The following is a 16987-nucleotide window of genomic DNA, read 5'->3' on the forward strand; positions in this document are numbered from 1 at the left end:
GTGTAACACAATTGCTTTTCTTCTTCTTTTGAAATAAGTCCTAAGGATTTCACTTCCATAAGCATTCAGTATTAACTCATGAATGAACAGTATCACTCATAACAGTATCACCTAGCGATGTATGTCAGTTAACCTTCCTACATCAAGAAATCCCTCATCCCATTAAATGCACCATGAAATTCCCAATGATACCCAGACCACAGCAAGCTGGCTTAATTTTTCTACATATAACTCTTTATTTCACAAAGCTATACGAATTATATGAACAATCACGTTTCGCACTATAGTCTTTGGATAAAACTATATTTAAAGAGGCATTCTGATTCACAGGCATCACATACAAGAAGTATGGTTTTCTTTTTATCGTTTCTACAGACCCTCCTTTCCATCAGAAGGGAAGAGACATTTACAATGCGACGTTTAAAAGCATTCTTCATTTTGAAGAAAAAAAGTTCACTTGACCTAGGTTTCCAATAAGAATTTGACTGGTTCATATGTAATGTTTCATTTCCACAGAGTGCCTAGATAAACAGTACTTGGGCAGTCTGGAGTTAAGTACACATGAAAGCACGATGAAGTCACATCACTGTACTCAAAGAAGCTGATCAACAACCTTGGGCCTCCCTTCATTTGTTTTTCTCAGCAGTGTTTGCTTAAGTGCATTGATCTTCTCATCAAGTTCAGCCAAAGAATAGTTCTGCCATTCAGAAGAAAAGAGGTTAACATCTTGGATTTGTTGCATAAACATTTGAAACATTCTAGTCTCTCCCCCCCCCCCCGTTTTTATAAAAAAAGACCGTGTGCTGCTTTTCTTTTTGTTTATGCACTTTTACAACATATATATACACCATACAAGATTCATCATTATCTCTTATCCTCAGATAAGAGATAATGATGAATCTTATCCCTCTTATCCCCATTATCTCTTATCCTTCCCAGTCCATCTCCCCATGGCATTCTAGGCAGTCTTTTCTCGGCTGCATATTCTATTATTCCACCCATCTTCGTCTCAAATATTCCTTTATTTAATGTGATCTGCTGTTCCTATGTTCATTCCTACTTGTAGGTTAAACTGACTATTATATCCTCTGAGATATTCTTCAAAACACTTCCACTCATTTCGTGGTCATAGTTACTAATTCTGTGTATTCTATCAATTTTTTTTGCCATATTTATTTTGTGGGTATCTCCTTTTCTTTCCATTTTTTTTGCATATACTACTCTAGTTGTGGCGGTTGTGTATGAAAAGAGATTGAGTGCCTTTTTCAGGATTACTCCGTGCTACTTTTCATGATAGAATCCAGAAAATCAGCATCTTATTCATGTTCAACCCACTCTTCTCATTGTATTTGCCAATTTCACCACTTTCATCGAGGTTACATAAACCAGTTTCACTTTACATCACATATGGTATGGCTTCTGAGGGTGCTAAAAAAATCCTAAACTGTGGTTTAATGCTGGACCACAGATCACAGTATGAAGACTGCTTTCATATTGATGTCTGGAGTCCAAAGTTAGACCACAGTTTTCCATTTCTGATGTAATAGGAAATTGCAGTTAAAGAAACCATAAAACAAGCACCAAAGTTGGCATGTAAGGGAAGTCTCTTTGTGTAGGATGCTTATCACTGGCTTAATAAATCATGATTTACTATACATCTGAATTTCCCCAGTGACTATGGTGGTAATTATGATGAAAACTCCTAACGTTTTTTTAGCTAGAATAAGAATAATCTGAGAGAGAGAGAGGAAAAAGTCGCGGTGAATTTAATTTGCTATCTATAAACTACCAAGATGATTTCTCATATTGAGAATTGAGATCCAGTGTAACCCTATGCACATTTCCTTCGGAGTTAGTTGTAAATTTCACAGTGTACAAGGGGACTGAGTGAACACACACAGGATTGTGCTGCTAGAGAACTTAGAAGGGCTGATGCTTTGATTTTTTAAAAAAGAATTAAATCCGGGATTAGGACAGATTCAAATGTTTGTGGAATGCCATGTTTGGAGCTCCATACTCCTATGGGAACACTGGATTCTGATTCCCATGAGGATTGGCTGGACTATGTGAGATGTAGGTCCCCAGAGATGTGAGATGTTACTGTTTCCCATGCAATCCAGCAGACTGAACTGCGAAGCAGATTTAAGCACTCCCCAAGGTGCCTGGAGAAGGTTTTTTTTGGCTGGGGCCACTGTGCCATATGAGTCCATCCTATCTTTAAGTTTATGAAACAGTGAAATATTTAACAGTGCTAAAATATATGCTAAGTTAACAGAGACAAAGAAAATGCATGTGTTGCGGAGGGCTTTCTGGTGTGTCTATTCTAGCTTAAGCAAGCTGAGAGTAGAGGAATACCAAAGGTTATAAACCTCTGAATTTTTAATTGCAAGAAACACACAGGTTAGCACAACTCACTTGGTTTTGTTGGGTTTTCCTTCTCTTGCCCGACAAATTCTGAAAAAAAAGACCAACCCAAAAGTCCAAATATAAGTAAAGCATTCTCTACTATGGTGCTTTTGTATTACAAAAACAAGAAAGGACAATATTTTTTTCCCTCATCATAATGAAAGAGGCACCAACCTAGAGCCAATCCTACACACAGGGCTTCCATTTTCTATTGAAGAGAAATGTGAGCACCTGAATCCTCTCCTATATAAAATTTGCTTATTCTAATACTGCTAGGAGCACGTTATGTGCAAAAAGATGGGGAACCACATGCATTGATGGACTATCAACATGTGGCTTCCCTTTTTCATCCAACCGCTGAGGTTTCACACATGGATATTAAATCCTGCTGACCAGCTGGTACGAGTGGGTGCTCGATTTACTACTTCCCCAAACAGTTGCCCAGTGAGTTTTTAAGCAACCCTAGCAGCTGTGTGTGTGTGCTTTTTTAGACTGGAAAACCTGCTGGAAAAAGGCAAGCAAACCACAGAGGACTGTAGTCAGGCTTCATCCCTAATTTTCTGTATCCTGAGTCCTGGAATACGTCTGTGTGTGTGTGTGTGTGTGTGTGTGTGTGTTTAAATCCAAATGAGTAAATTAGCTCTTGAGAAAACATTTTCACCTTTGTAAGAGGAAAATACTCTGTACAGTTTTAAAAAACTAGTACATCTTCCCAAAACAGCGTCTCAAGAATTCTCCAGTGTGTACACAGAACATATTTGCTGGTAGCCTAGCTGTCCTCAGTAGAGAGCATCATGAAGAGTTGTCCCTTCCAGAGAAATGAACAAGACAGACTGTGGAGCTGGGAAAGTACAGCAGAAAACTCTGTGCCTGGAACAAAATGGCTAGACTGAAGTAACTTTTTCTTCTTTTTTTACTATAGAAAACCTCCACATACTTTGCTTTGTGCACCTTATTAAGCGCAACAGAGTTAGACTTACCACAGATTGAAAATATTCGGGAGACATTCCTTCCAATTCAAGAATCTTATCTTCCAGCTTTTTTATTCTTTGATAGATGTCTTTTGGCACTGGTCCACCTGTATTATGGGAGATAGATAGATAGATGGATGATAGATAGATATGAAAAGCTAGCGTGACTAGAAGCGTTCAAGAAAAAGAAAAAGAAGAAAAAAGAAAACTTCACTATAGCCTTTAAGATTAATCTCTCAATCAAGATGTGAACATAACAAAGGGTGCATAGGAGGGAAAACATACATTAAAGAGCAATACTCCGGTGCCAAGACCTGCTGAATCCTAGCAAGGCAGGATTCCAAGGTTGGGTTTGGGAAGTGCATTGCTTATATACATGTGGTGATCCAGAGCTCTGAATGCAATTGCAAAAAAGACATAGGTTTAATATTTTGCTTTGTTTAAAAAAAATAAATCTCATCTTGTATTTTACTTCTTGTTCTTTGAAAATATAACTCTGTCCATTATGCTCCATCAATGCAGAGTTAATGAAACCACTGATCAGGATTTCTGCAGAGAGACCTTGACTACACTTATTGTTGTGAGTTGTGACATTTTTCCATCTCAAGAACCATATGCCAGAGTCCTTACACTTCTACTTCAAAATTTTGTGGATGTACTGTAGTGGAAGTGAAACATGACTGGCATGAAAAATAAAATGCACACATTTGGATTTGCAGACTACATATATCTCCCAGAGTATAATTCCTCTCTTGGATCTTTACAAGAACTTAGTGAGTTTTTCTTTCCATTCCTTATATGGAAGAGGCTAGTAATGAACATGCTAGGCTGCCCAGCAAGCTGCCTGACAGTGGTAAACATGTCAAAGACCACCAGCCACTGAGTAGTGTATCCAACTAGACTGAACACCTGCACAAGTAATTCCTACAGATTTTTTTTTGTGGGAGGGGACAAAAAGAGAGAAGGCAGTGCAATGCATAGTGCTTTTACATGAACAATTCTAATCCTTGTCCCAACATTCTTCAGCCAGGGCACTCCCAAATTTTGAAGTCCAAAAGTAAGAACTAGGACACCAGGGATAAAAGGGTAGCTTTCTCTATAGTTACACTTTGAATTTATACTTCTGATGGTTTCTGCTGCACTGAATGACTCACAACTGAGGGCACAAATACAAATGATTTGCATACGCAGATAACAAGCTTTCTACAAACCTGTTTGCAACCTTAAATGTGCTTCAATGTTCTGCAGTCTCTCTTCTACAGCCTGATTCCCACAATCCCGAGAAAGGGAGTTCGCCTTATGAGTGGAGCCATGAGCACTGTCACTTCTAGTCTGGGGTCCGTAGGTGTTTACAACTCGAGAAACTAGGTTCAAGAAGTAGAAGATGAATATTTTACACACATGGAAGGAACGAGCAAGGATTATCTGCAAGGAGAATACCTTTGACAGTGCAATTTCATTAATTTCGCTAGAAAAGCAAGCCCCACTGTGTTTAATAGGACTACTCCCAGGGCTGCTTCCTTAGTTAAGAGAATATAATTCTAGCCAATCTCAATTTGCATTTGTCCTTAACTTAAACTGTAATGTTCCGCATTCTACTCTGGTGGTGGCTAAACTGCACAAGACATCTAACTTCTGAATTCTTCAATTACTCTTCCTTACTGACTCAAATACCCCTGCTGTTTGTACACCTCATGCTGGGAAAAATAAATACGACTATCCCATGTGCTTTGAATTGTTCTTGTCATGTGCACTACTGCACTGTGATTCTACACTAACTTAAAACACCTCCAATTAGAAACTGCATGGCAGAGCTTACTTTCAATATGGTAAACTAGCAACTATTAAGTACTAAAGATTATGTGGTGCTCAGCTTAATAGAAATGACTCACCTGATCTTCACCCCGCCCCCCCAAGAATACAATTAGCAGGAGTTCCCGACTCCCACAATAAACGCTCCACAAAAGAGAGAAAGAGGGAGCAATATCATTTGATTCTCCGGACATTGCTGAATTAACAGCAATGGTCATTCCTGACCATTGACCATGCTGGCTGAGGCAGAGGGTGATGGGAGATTGGAGTCAAACCAGTTCCCCACCTTGGCTCCAGACAACTATTCTAGAGAATTACTCCTTGAACTTTTCACACTGACATCTTTTTTTTTTTAAAGCTAGCCATTGATTTGTTTCTTTATTTACAACATTTATATCCCACTTTTCCTCAACAAGCCCAATGTGTTTAGCACCACCAAGTTAAATAACCTAGCATTTTTTTAAAAAAATGACAATAAATGGCAATAAAGCAGCAATAACTCACTAAAACAGGAGGGGGTGAAGGAGGGAGAACAAAACTATGAAAAAATAATTTAATCACAGCAATTAAAACCACTTTAAAAGCGAAACAACCATTTATGGTCCAAAAGCTTTCCTAAAGAATAAAGCTTTTGACCATTCTACAAAGGCAATTAGAGAATCAGTGATATAATAATGCAAGGCAACTTTCATCCAAAAGCCATTTGCTACCACAGTAGCCACAGTCTTTTGTAGAATGCTGACAGTCTGATCACAAGCATACTTACTTCAAAACAAGCCCTGCTGAGTTCAATGGGATTTGTTTCCTAATAGGTGTGCTTAAAATCACAGCTGGATAATTTTTTTAAATAACAGTAATAAAAAAATCATCTCCCCAACCCAAGTTTCTAGCACTTGTTTCTGAAAAGCTAAATTTAATATAAAATGACAAACATTTCTAATGCAGCTGAACAAAGTGTCTCTCATTGGCTTGGAAAATGAACATATGCTGTAATCCCACAACTCAGTTGGGAACTTTTTTTTCCTGAATAAACGTACAGTGGACTAGGTATATCGCCTCAATTGATGTCTCATCTTAGAAAGAGAGAGATCTTCCGTTATCAAGTGAATGTCTAGTTCAAGAGCGTAGAGAAACTGACCAAGTTCCCTCTTGCCTATATTAATTGTATTTTTTCAAAGGGTTACTTTAGAGGACAAAATCCCTCATTAAATACACTGACAGATAATGATAAATAGTACTTACCCTTAACATGACTTTTGAATCCTGGGTAAGGTGTGAACACTGCATCAGTCCTTGCACAACTGTTTTCTAAGAGAGTTTTTAATAAGTGATCATTAGTGCAGTCATTTAAAAAGCCCACACTTCGCTCCAGAGGCTTAACAGAGCCAGCTAGCATACCTAAATAAGATGCAGTATCCAATTATGTCAGATTCTGAGTAGACCCACTGAAATCAATAGACTTAAGTTACTGATTTCAGTCTATCTACCCCAAAAATGACTAAAATTGGATTTCAACCTAAAAGCACAGAACACTCAGTGCTGATGTTCAAACTTGGTTTTACTTACTGTAGGCCAGATTACAGATATACAGATTACTGAGATTACTTTTTCTAGGGACAATAATAATATCCACATTTTAGGGTCTTCATGTTTAGCAGCTATTAACTATACTGCTCTATTAATATTTTAAAAAGTAAAAACCCCATTAACACTTAACAAATGCCAATTTCCAGAAGCGCCCAGCTTTCAATATTAAAAGATCCAGAACATATGTCAGAATCCCGTACAGGAAATGTACAATCTTATATGTTCCGAGTGTGCAGCTTAGAGAGAGAGAGAAAGAAATATTGGCAATACTCCTGTGTCAAATATTTAGGATAAGGATAAGATGATTTGCTTTCCAATTAGACTTGTTTTTATAATGATACTCTTAAACGGAGTGAATTTATGGCTACTTTAATTGTTTGGGCAAGGCACTCATTTAAATAATTTATTTTTATTCTTATTTTAAAGATGGATACTTTCTAAAGTCATGTGTGAGAGGAATTATATCATGTTTTCTGTTAAATGCTTTTGTAATAGAATGGATTAGTAAACACTTGGTTAAAATTAAACAAGTTTTGAAATTATACACACACACACTATGGATATAGATATAAAAAAAATCTGGTAAAAACCAAAGGTTTATTTTCTGAACATTATCATTTCCTCAAAACATAAGTTCCCACTGAACATAAATTTAGACTAGACTGGGAAAATATTTAAGGAGTGATATTATAGAATATTCATGTGAGTATGTATTTACACAAGAAATCAAGTATTCTATATCAACTAATTTAAGGGGAAATCACTTTAAAATCATGTGCAGGTGGTATACAGCACAAGGTAAATTGAGACAGATGCATTTAATACAAGACGATAGGCGCTGGAGATGCTGTCAGTTCTGCTGATGACTTTGATAATTGGTGGTTTGTTTTTTGTTTTTGCCAAAATGTTTTATTTGGGGTCAGACTTTTTGCTATGATTAAGGAAATAAGAGGGCCAAGTTATAATGCACCAGGTTATATAAAAATTATGTAATATACGAATAGAGAAAAGTGGTAACTAACGTGTTAAATACTGGAAAAACTGAAAATGTTTCCAAGTAGAGAACAGAAAAAAACCTACTGAAGAATGATTAAGGCTACAATCGTATAAACACTTCTCTGGAAGCAAGCCCACTGAACTTAAAGGAGACTTTTGAGTATACATGGATATGGTTGCACTGGAAGGCAAGCACTTATTGGTGGTGAAGCTTACACATTTCATAAGGTTTAAGAAGTGAAAAGAACATCTTTACCAATTGTATGTGTCACCTTTTGGAAAAGACAATATGATCAAAATACTGAAATGGTTATTTGCCTTTCTTAAGATACTGAGGAATCTTGCTCTGTTTATAAGACTATGGAACTTGTGTTGCAGGCATATCACACATATGTATTATTGTTTGATTTTGATTTTATTCATGACATAATTTGTGTGATTGCTGTATTCCATTTTTCTCATCTATTTTAATAATAATTTAAAAGCACAGGTGGAAAAATGTTCACCTTCAGAGTTGTGCCTTTTAATACCCAGAAAGCAATACCACTGATGATACTGATGATGAAAGATGACTCGGGCAGTGGTATGATCTTGGTCACTGGTACAGAAAGAGAGAAATGTAGTTTCTGAGGGATGTGGTTTGTTGGACAAGTGATGGCCATGTATAAAATGGAAATATCAATGACAAGCTAAAGGAGCTTAACAACCATGCTTATCTTCTTCAGTACATCTAAATGATGAAATCCAGAAGTTATACTTCATTAAGAGCATACTTTTCTCCTCACGTTTTAAGAATCATTATTAGTGCACATTATTATCACACTTCTGTGATACATTTCTGTGCACAGTTACTCGCACTAAAATGCAATTAGTAAGACGAGAACAGGTTAAAAAAAACCCAGTAAACACAGACTTGCTCAGATTGATTTATAGTAAGGAAGGGGACTCCATTCATACCCCATATAGCTTCCCCCAAAATATTTTTAGAAAAGCCATATTCTTAGTTAAGGGTGCAGTCTAGAAATCATGTACACTTTTGTATGCCACTACAGTTATTGAGAATACCCTAGAATAAGAATTAGATTACACTGGAAATAAGTTTATTGAAGTCACTGGGACCGAATTATAAATGAGTACAAATCAGGGTGTTGTAAACTAAGACTCCCTTTACGTTTTGTCTAACCAATGCCTTTTACATGGTTAACTATGTAACATTGCCCTTTTTTCAATAATTTTTTTAAGGAGCTGTTCAAATAATAGGGCAAGAGATCACACTTAAAAGGGTAAGAAAATTAAACCGCAAGTGGACAGCTACCTTGATTACAATCGATAACGTTGCAAAATTCTCTGACATTGTTTTCATTGATCTCAGCTTGCTTCCTTTCAATGAAGGCTGATATTCGTCTTTCAATCTGCAGGTGACAGGGACAACTTGTATTTAGATTTCATTATTTCCATTCAAAATAGGGGGGAAATGGTCTAGTTTAGAAAAGAAAAAGAAAAAAGTGGCCCAAGACTCACTCACTTCAGCTTTCCTAGCTTTTATTTGGACTACTTCTGGGTCAAAATCAACATGAGCCTCTTTCAGGCTTGCAGAACCAAAAGCTGCATGTGTCACTTCCATCTGCAAGTCTTTTTCTATTACATTTGAATTAGTCTCACACTTTCCACCTTCTGTCTTACTGGAATCATCAGCGGGTACAGTGCTTTCTTCTTTAATCAAAGACTGGAGTTTTTCTATAAATGGCTAAAGCAAAAGAAAGGAGAAAGGGGGGGGGAGAGATGGGATTCAAACTGACAGAACACTTTTTCTTAACTGGAATCTCTAAAACAAGCTTCTTAAAATAATTGTAGAGGCCATATGCCATCACCTTTGTGTACATAATTCAATCAAACTAGAATTAAAATACAACATCCCTAAGTGTCACTGCCCTTTCGATCGGTGCCTTGTACTAATCTGCGTATTTGAAAAAAAATCAACCTCTGGAGGGTCCAGACTATCTGAGAAAATCTCCCTGTTACTCATCTGTTTTGTACCAAATCAAAGCAGCACCCTTCGGCACCAATGCCACTTAATTTACATGCCATTCAAATGCTTACCCAGAACATTAAGGCTTAAGTATTTTTCCTCCTTAACATGAGAGCCAAGACTCTCATTCTGCTAAAGCTCTTGCTTTAACACTACATCACTGGCAGCATCTCCACTTGAAACGCAGCCACCCAAAATGCATGGGAGAATACAAACATTGTACTAAAGGCTCATGCATCTCCCAACGCAGCCAATAACCAGAGAAGCAAAATAAATGCACCTTATTTTTCTCATCATTAAAAAAAAGCCCTATTTATATCCTTTGCATTTTCTGTGCAAAGTCATACAACAAAATAAACCCAAATACAAGTTAGCTCATCCATTCTTCTGTTACACTTTTAAAGAACCTGCAATAAAAGGGCTAGACAGCAACTCAGCAAAAAACAGCACTTGCAAATCATGCGAACAATCAAAAACTATGAAGTGATTTAGAACATCAGCAATCCCCCCACTTCCATTTAATTGAGCTTCATGTTTATTCCTTATTTGGAGATACAAAATTAGGATTTTACACCAATGCTATTAATAGAAATACTTCGGTTGACACTATCAAATGGCTTGAAAAAACAGTAACAAAATAATAACATCCACTTACAAGGTTATTAGTTCTCATACTAAGAAACAATTGCATGAGAGCACTTGTTGTGCTCACTGCCCTGCAAGTTCTTTTCTTTTTTAAAAGCTTTTGATATATACATTATTTAGAATGATGGCACAATCATCGGGAAATTTCTGCTATACAAGCCCCCTCACAAAGACAGACAGGAAATGAACCAACATCATTCTGTTTTATTCCCAAGAGAAGTTGCAAAGGAGATGTTGTGACAGGCCACACCTCAGTTGAATATATTCTCATTGTGGCATCACACAGACACCACATGAACTGTGCTAGCATGCAATCAAAAATGACATCCAAAAACAAGGAGCAAGGCAAATAGTGCAACTTCACATTAATAATGGTTTTAAAATGTCAAATGAATAGGATAACACCGAGCAACTGGTTACTTGACAAGATGAAAGATTAAATATCTAAGAAGTTACTTTGGGGGGAAAAAATCTGTGCTGGAAATATGGTTAATTGCAGACACACACACCAGGATGCATCATGCTGGGATAATGCCACTTCTTGATCCACTGAAAGCACTCTACGAACCGCAGAACTCACCCAACGCATGGAATCATTATCATAGCATGACACACACCTGCCGTGTTATTGCTTAATTATAACCCACCACAGATGGAAATGTACTGCATTTACAATGGAAGTGTAGAAATCAACAGGACTGCATTTGCGCAATCTACTTATCCACAGTAGCTTGCAATGCTATTCCCACAATCCTTCTGGTAATTGTTTTAAGGTAACAGGTTTAAATCTTTTAGAAAGCACCGTGGAACCTCAGGTGTACAATACAGTAAGACGCTCCATTTCCTTACACAGCAGCCCTAACTGCTGAGCTGAGGTTCTGCATTTAAGGATTACTCTGAGAGAGCTGAGTTTTTAAAGTTCCAAGGGGAAAAAAATTACCTGTAAACCTGATATATGCTGCTGCAGAGCAGTAAAGAGCAACGCGGGTGATGTACTTTGAAGCTTGCTCCAGTCGATGTTAATTTTCACCACATCTTCTCCAATATTAAGCTTCAAAAGTGAAACAAATCATGTCACAAGAGGGCTTCAACACAACAGCCCTTCCAACCACAAACAGCCTAAGAGTTAAACGGGAATTTCACATCAGTCGAAAGCATCAAGAACAGACTGAATCAGGCCCATGGCCTACTCCCAAGTCTGGCAGCCTGCTTCCCACACTGACCAAGCAGATGCTTATGGAAAGCAAACAAGCAGGCCTTCAATACAAGTCATCTCCTGCTGTTGCTTCCTGGCAACTGCTACTCTGTGGGATAACGCTTCTGAACTATGTTCCTAGTCCTCAGGAAAATTTATAGAGAATAAATCTATTACTGTCTAAGCTAGTTGTCATTCTCACTTCTAATGACAGAGGAATCTGCAGGTTAATCAACTCAAGTTTTAAAACAATCATGTTCTGAGGTGACATTCTAATGGAGCACATGTGATAGTTAACTGCATAGATTTCAATTAGTTACTGTAGTTTTATTTTTTCTGCTAAAAATTACTGCCATTTTGAGTCTAGAAGCTTAACCCCCTGTTCCTGAACATCATTGCTTTTGAGGATTTTTCAATATTCTTACTTCAGACATGCCCTATTTATGCTGTATGTAAATACAGAGGTGGAACTGGGCCAGGAGTTTAACAATTTGGGACACATTATTGGTGGTTTCCACTAGTGTTTTCCCTCAACTGAAATATTTAGTGCACTCTGAGCACTTTGGGGTGAAGGGTACTCCAATATTATGAGCAACAGCGGGGAAGGCATAAGCAGCCTAGGAAACCAGGAGCCATTTAACAGATTATTTCCAAGCCCAGGGGGAAATATGCCACTTTTTTCAACATATAAAAGATATTTGTTTTTCAGAGGACTGAAACATATACCGTATTTTTTGCTCTATAAGACTCACTTTTTCCCTCCTAAAAAGTAAGGGGAAATGTGTGTGTGTCTTATGGAGCGAATGCAGGCTGTGCAGCTATCCCAGAAGCCAGAACAGCAAGAGGGATTGCTGCTTTCGCTGCGTAGCGATCCCTCTTGTTGTTCTGGCTTCTAAGATTCAGAATATTTTTTTTCTTGTTTTCCTCCTCCAAAAATTAGGTGCGTCTTATAGAGCGAAAAATACGGTATATATTGAAATGTTCTGCTATGGCGTAATTGTGCACTCATTAGGTAGCAGGAATGATGTGCAAAATTCTTGGATATAATCTTGCATATGTTGATGGTTTCAGTCTCATATTTTAAGTAGTCATAATTTTTGTGCTGTAGAATAATAATAATAATACTAATAATAATTTTATTATTCATACCCTGCCCATCCGGCTGAGTTTCCCCAGCCACTCTGGGCGGCTCCCAACAGAATACTAAAAACAGAATAAAACTTCAAACATTAAAAACTTCCCTAAACAGGGCTGCCTTCAGAGGTCTGATGGGAGGGCGTTCCACAGGGCAGGCGCCACTACCGAGAAGGCCCTCTATCTGGTTCCCTGTAACCTCACTTCTCTCAGTGAGGGAACCGCCAGAAGGCCCTCGGCCTATATATATTTGAATATTACTAGCTTTTAAAATAAAAGATGTGGAAGTAGTTGATGCTCTCATTTTCACTTTCCCTGCACTCATGCCTTGTGCAACTTTTCTCATATGTTCTGCTTCTCCCATGGATGCCCTTGGGAGTTCAGAAGATGTTCTCAAAATATGGGGATAAGCTCAGTACTAATGGTGGCTATTTTCTATTTTAAAATAATGATACACTTCAGTATACTGTGTGTGTGTGTATCCTATGTGAAAACATTTCACTGAAAATTTTAATTTCAACTGAGGCTACAAAAAGTGGGAGGAAGATTTTTACCAAATGATTTACACTGGTTTCCTTCCGCAGGCATTACTTTATTTAGCACTTTTAGGTTGTAATTCTATAGACACTTTAAGTGAACTCCTATCCCTCCTCCGCCCCATGTTGAACAGCATGGAGAAAGGCCATAATTCAGTGGCAGAGCATCTGCTTTGCACCCAGAAGGACCCTGGTTCAATTCCTGGAAACTCCAAATAGGTCCAAAACCCTGGGGAGCTGCTGTCAGTCAATGTAGACAATATTGAGCTAGATAGACCAATGATCTGACTTAGTATCGGGTACCTTCCAGTGTTCCTATGATGACTGGATGGGCAATGTGTTAGGATGGCACATACAAGTCCCTCTGCTGGCTTCTACCAGCAGTAGAAATGGGAAAGCCCTAACACAGTATTACTGGGCAGTTTTTGATGGGATGGATCCAAAGCTCTGTATATTCCCTGAGGGACTAATTCTCAGGACCTTCAGCAGTGCCAACCCAGACTTCACTGTGCATAAATAAAAGTGACAGAAACCAGTCCCCCAGTTGTCTGCCAAAGCAGCAGGGCTTGGGATGCAACAACAGATCCACCACATTGCTTTTCTCTACACTTAAGATTGCTGTAAGCTGAGTTAAAACCCACCAATTTCAATGGGACTTACTTCTGAGCAGATATGTTTAGGATTAAACTACCGATGTTGAAAATTGTTTACAATCTTCATTGCAAATGAAACAATATTTTTGTAATACCATCTTAGGATAAGGGGAACTGATGATGATATATGGCCAAGGCTACAAAATAAATCCAAAACAGCAATGAAGACTTGAGCCCATATTTCCCAGATCTAAATCTAACCCTTTTTATCCATTGGAGAAAACGCCACTTTCAAAAAGCCAGAAAACTAGTTTCCATCTAACTAATTTCCACCCACTTCATGTAGTTTAACAAAAGACATAACATGACACTGTTTATTGACTCTGATCAATTTCTATTTCCTCCTTAAAGTTCTTTGATCAAACCACTTCTTGAAACTATAGCTATTGAATCTTTTAATTATCTGTCTCTGTAATAGATCCTTTCCTCATTGTAAAGAATTCTTATGGCTCCTCTCTTCATCCTCTCCCACTTTCAACTCACTTTTTTTTAAAAAAGTTTGGACACTAGAAGTGATACTACACTCCAGCAGCCATCTTACCATCAATGCAGATAGAAATAAACCATTTATCTACTCCTCAATCAATATGTGCTTCTGTTTAATTGAAATGCATGTAAATGCTCAAGGATGCAAGAGAAGATTTTGAGGACAGGCCTGTATTTGTTACATTTTACCTTGGTTAATAGCAGAGGTTTTTTAAGAGTCATTGTACCACAAGCCTTAAAGAGATTTCTATCCTTTAGAAAGGCAGGCTGTAAAATGTGTGTGTGTAGGCATTTAAAAAGGTGGCAAAAAAGCAATTACAGAATGCTGAGTTTCACATGGGAATTTGTGCTCCCCTTCCTTACAATATGTAAACCACAATTTGAACTCAGTTCTTCAGCTACTTACATTTGTTCACTGCAGAACAAATGTGTGTTGGCCACCCATGTGCCAGTGTCACACAAGTCGAAATAATGAAGGTTATTATAATAAAAAAAAGAGTGGAAGAAGAGGAAGAGCCATATACAAAATAGGTTCCCAAATTTGCAGATTTATATTACACACTCGTGAGTGGTGGGGGGTTGAGGTTGGGAAGCGCGATGTACCAAATGCATCAACGAAAAACTAGCCTGGAAAAGCTAAATGAAATATATGAAAGCAACCCCCCACTAGGAAAAACGTGAGGATTAAAACGTCCCTTGTAATCCTATTGATTTCTGTGGGGCATGCATGTCAGCAACAACAATCACCGAGGGTGGCAAGAGGTTCCTGCGGAAATCAATAGCAGTTGCTTCCAAGTAGTAGCAAGCTTAGGTTTGGTAAGCTCGGTTCGAGGCTCAGATACGCGAAGCGTGACGGAGAAAACGTGGGAAGGGAGCCCTGAAGCACTATGCTAGGCTTAATCATAAGCCTCTTTTCCTTGGAGAGATTCCTTAAGAACTATTTTAACACGATTGTCTCGTGCAGATACACGTCTTTCGGGAAACTTGCGCAGCGAGATAGGAGCTGGGTGTCGGGGCCGACCTTTTATTTTTCCCCTTGTAGACAAGCCCCCCCCCCTTTCGAGGATGTTTCCACGGCGGCAACTGCCCCTCATCCCTCCTGCCTCCGCCGCCAAGCGCGGCTGCTGCGCTGGCTCCCTCCCAAGCCAAACTAACCTGCCCCACCAGCGCCGGCAGCGAGCGCAGGGCGCCTCTCAAGACCTCTCCGGCTGCCTCCTCGGAGGAGTCCCCTAGCGGGGCGGAGACCTCGGGCGGGATGGAGCCGGCCTCTCCCGCGACGGAGGCCATAACAGCCGCCCACAACAAACAGCCCCAGGCACGGCGGCGGGGGCCATGCCTCCCCCTCCCTCCGCCCCTCGCGCCTCGTCGCATGGGGATGACGGAGGAAGGCTCGCCTCCGGAGCGGCTTCAGGGCCCCGCCCACTCACGTGACCGATGGGTAGAGGGAAAGACGCAGCTGCGGGGCTGCTGAGACGCGCTATGTCCTGCCGTTCTCCGTGTAAACGCGGTCCTTCTCAAGGGGAGCGCCTTTGCTCCCCACCAGCTGCTGTTTGAGGGGCGGAGCAGCCGCTTTGATCGTTGCCCAACGTGGAAGCATCTGGGAAAGGAGATGTTTGAATTGTAGAGTTGGGTTATCTAGTCCAACCTCATGCAATGCAGGAATCTTTCACCCAGCGGGGGTTTAGAACCCACGACCCTGGGATTTAGAGTCTCGTGCGCTGCCGACTGAGCTATCCGGTGAAGCGATTGTATGTGTGTATATGTATGTAGGACAAGACCCAGCCCTGAGCATCTTACAATCCAGGGATTCGCCTGGGGACAGCAGCTGTGTGAAAAGAAGAGTGCGTGTGTTCAGTGCCTGCTACACGACATTCCGCTCTAGCAAAGTCAGAATAAGGGCAGAGTGATAAGGTTCATGCCTTAAGCAGATGACTAAATGTAAGCCTTTCATAAAGAACTCAAGTTGAATACTATGCAAATATGATTTGCTGTTCGTTTTAAATGTTAAAGGCAAGGGATGCGGGTGGCGCTGTGGGTTAAACCACAGAGCCTAGGACTTGCCGATCAGAAGGTCGGCGGTTAGAATCCCTGCAACGGGGTGAGCGCCTATTTCTTTGTCCCAGCTCCTGCCAACCTAGCAGTTCAAAAGCACGTAAAAGTGCAAGTAGATAAATAGGTACCGCTCTGGCAGAAAGGTAAACGGCGTTTTCATGCGCTGCTCTGGTTCTCCAGAAGTGGCTTAGTTATGCTGGTCACATGACCCAGAAGCTGTACGTCTGCTCCCTCAGCCAATAAAGCAAGATGAGTGCCGCAACCCCAGAGTCGGCCACAACTGGACCTAATAGTCAGGGAGTTACCTTTACTTTAACACACACACAGAGGGAGAGAGAGAGAATAAATACAAATATTAAAAAACAGCAATAATCCTTTTACTGTATAAACATTTAAAAACACATGCAAAGATAGCACAACACCCACCCTCGGAAGTTGCTGCCAGTTTGTCGCAACAAAGAGGTCTTTGCCTGCTGGCAAAAGGA

General features: G+C 39.5%; 1 protein-coding gene across 2 annotated transcripts; it reads right to left on the minus strand.

Annotated features, from left to right (window-relative positions):
• Nucleotides 1-212: 212 nt before the first annotated feature.
• Nucleotides 213-15819, minus strand: MBIP (MAP3K12 binding inhibitory protein 1). 2 transcript variants are annotated; one of them, XM_083453198.1, is made up of 9 exons: nt 15606-15819; nt 11387-11497; nt 9298-9519; nt 9088-9184; nt 6432-6497; nt 4589-4741; nt 3387-3484; nt 2416-2454; nt 213-697 (listed from the first exon to the last, which is right to left on the minus strand). In XM_083453198.1, exons 1-9 carry the CDS (start codon nt 15735-15737, stop codon nt 593-595), a joined length of 1023 nt encoding a protein of 340 aa, XP_083309324.1. In that variant the 5' UTR covers nt 15738-15819; the 3' UTR covers nt 213-592. The 2 variants fall into 2 exon arrangements, with proteins under 2 accessions (XP_083309324.1, XP_083309325.1); XM_083453199.1 differs by lacking the exon at nt 11387-11497 and having other exon boundaries at nt 15606-15815.
• Nucleotides 15820-16987: the final 1168 nt, after the last annotated feature.

Source organism: Podarcis tiliguerta (genome assembly GCF_965153285.1).
Source record: "Podarcis tiliguerta genome assembly, chromosome: 1".
NCBI classification, from domain to species: Eukaryota; Metazoa; Chordata; class Lepidosauria; order Squamata; family Lacertidae; genus Podarcis; species Podarcis tiliguerta.

What these genes read in the sequence shown, in the direction of transcription:
- MBIP (XM_083453198.1), bottom strand. Translation starts at nt 15,737, where the DNA reads ATGGCCTCCGTCGCGGGAGAGGCCGGCTCCATCCCGCCCGAGGTCTCC. An exon ending in AGCATATATCAGGTTTACAG is followed by an intron (nt 9,520 to 11,386) that starts GTAATTTTTTTC and finishes CTTTTGCTTTAG; the next exon opens with CCATTTATAGAAAAACTCCA. An exon ending in CCGAATATTTTCAATCTGTG is followed by an intron (nt 2,455 to 3,386) that starts GTAAGTCTAACT and finishes CTTTTTTTTCAG; the next exon opens with AATTTGTCGGGCAAGAGAAG.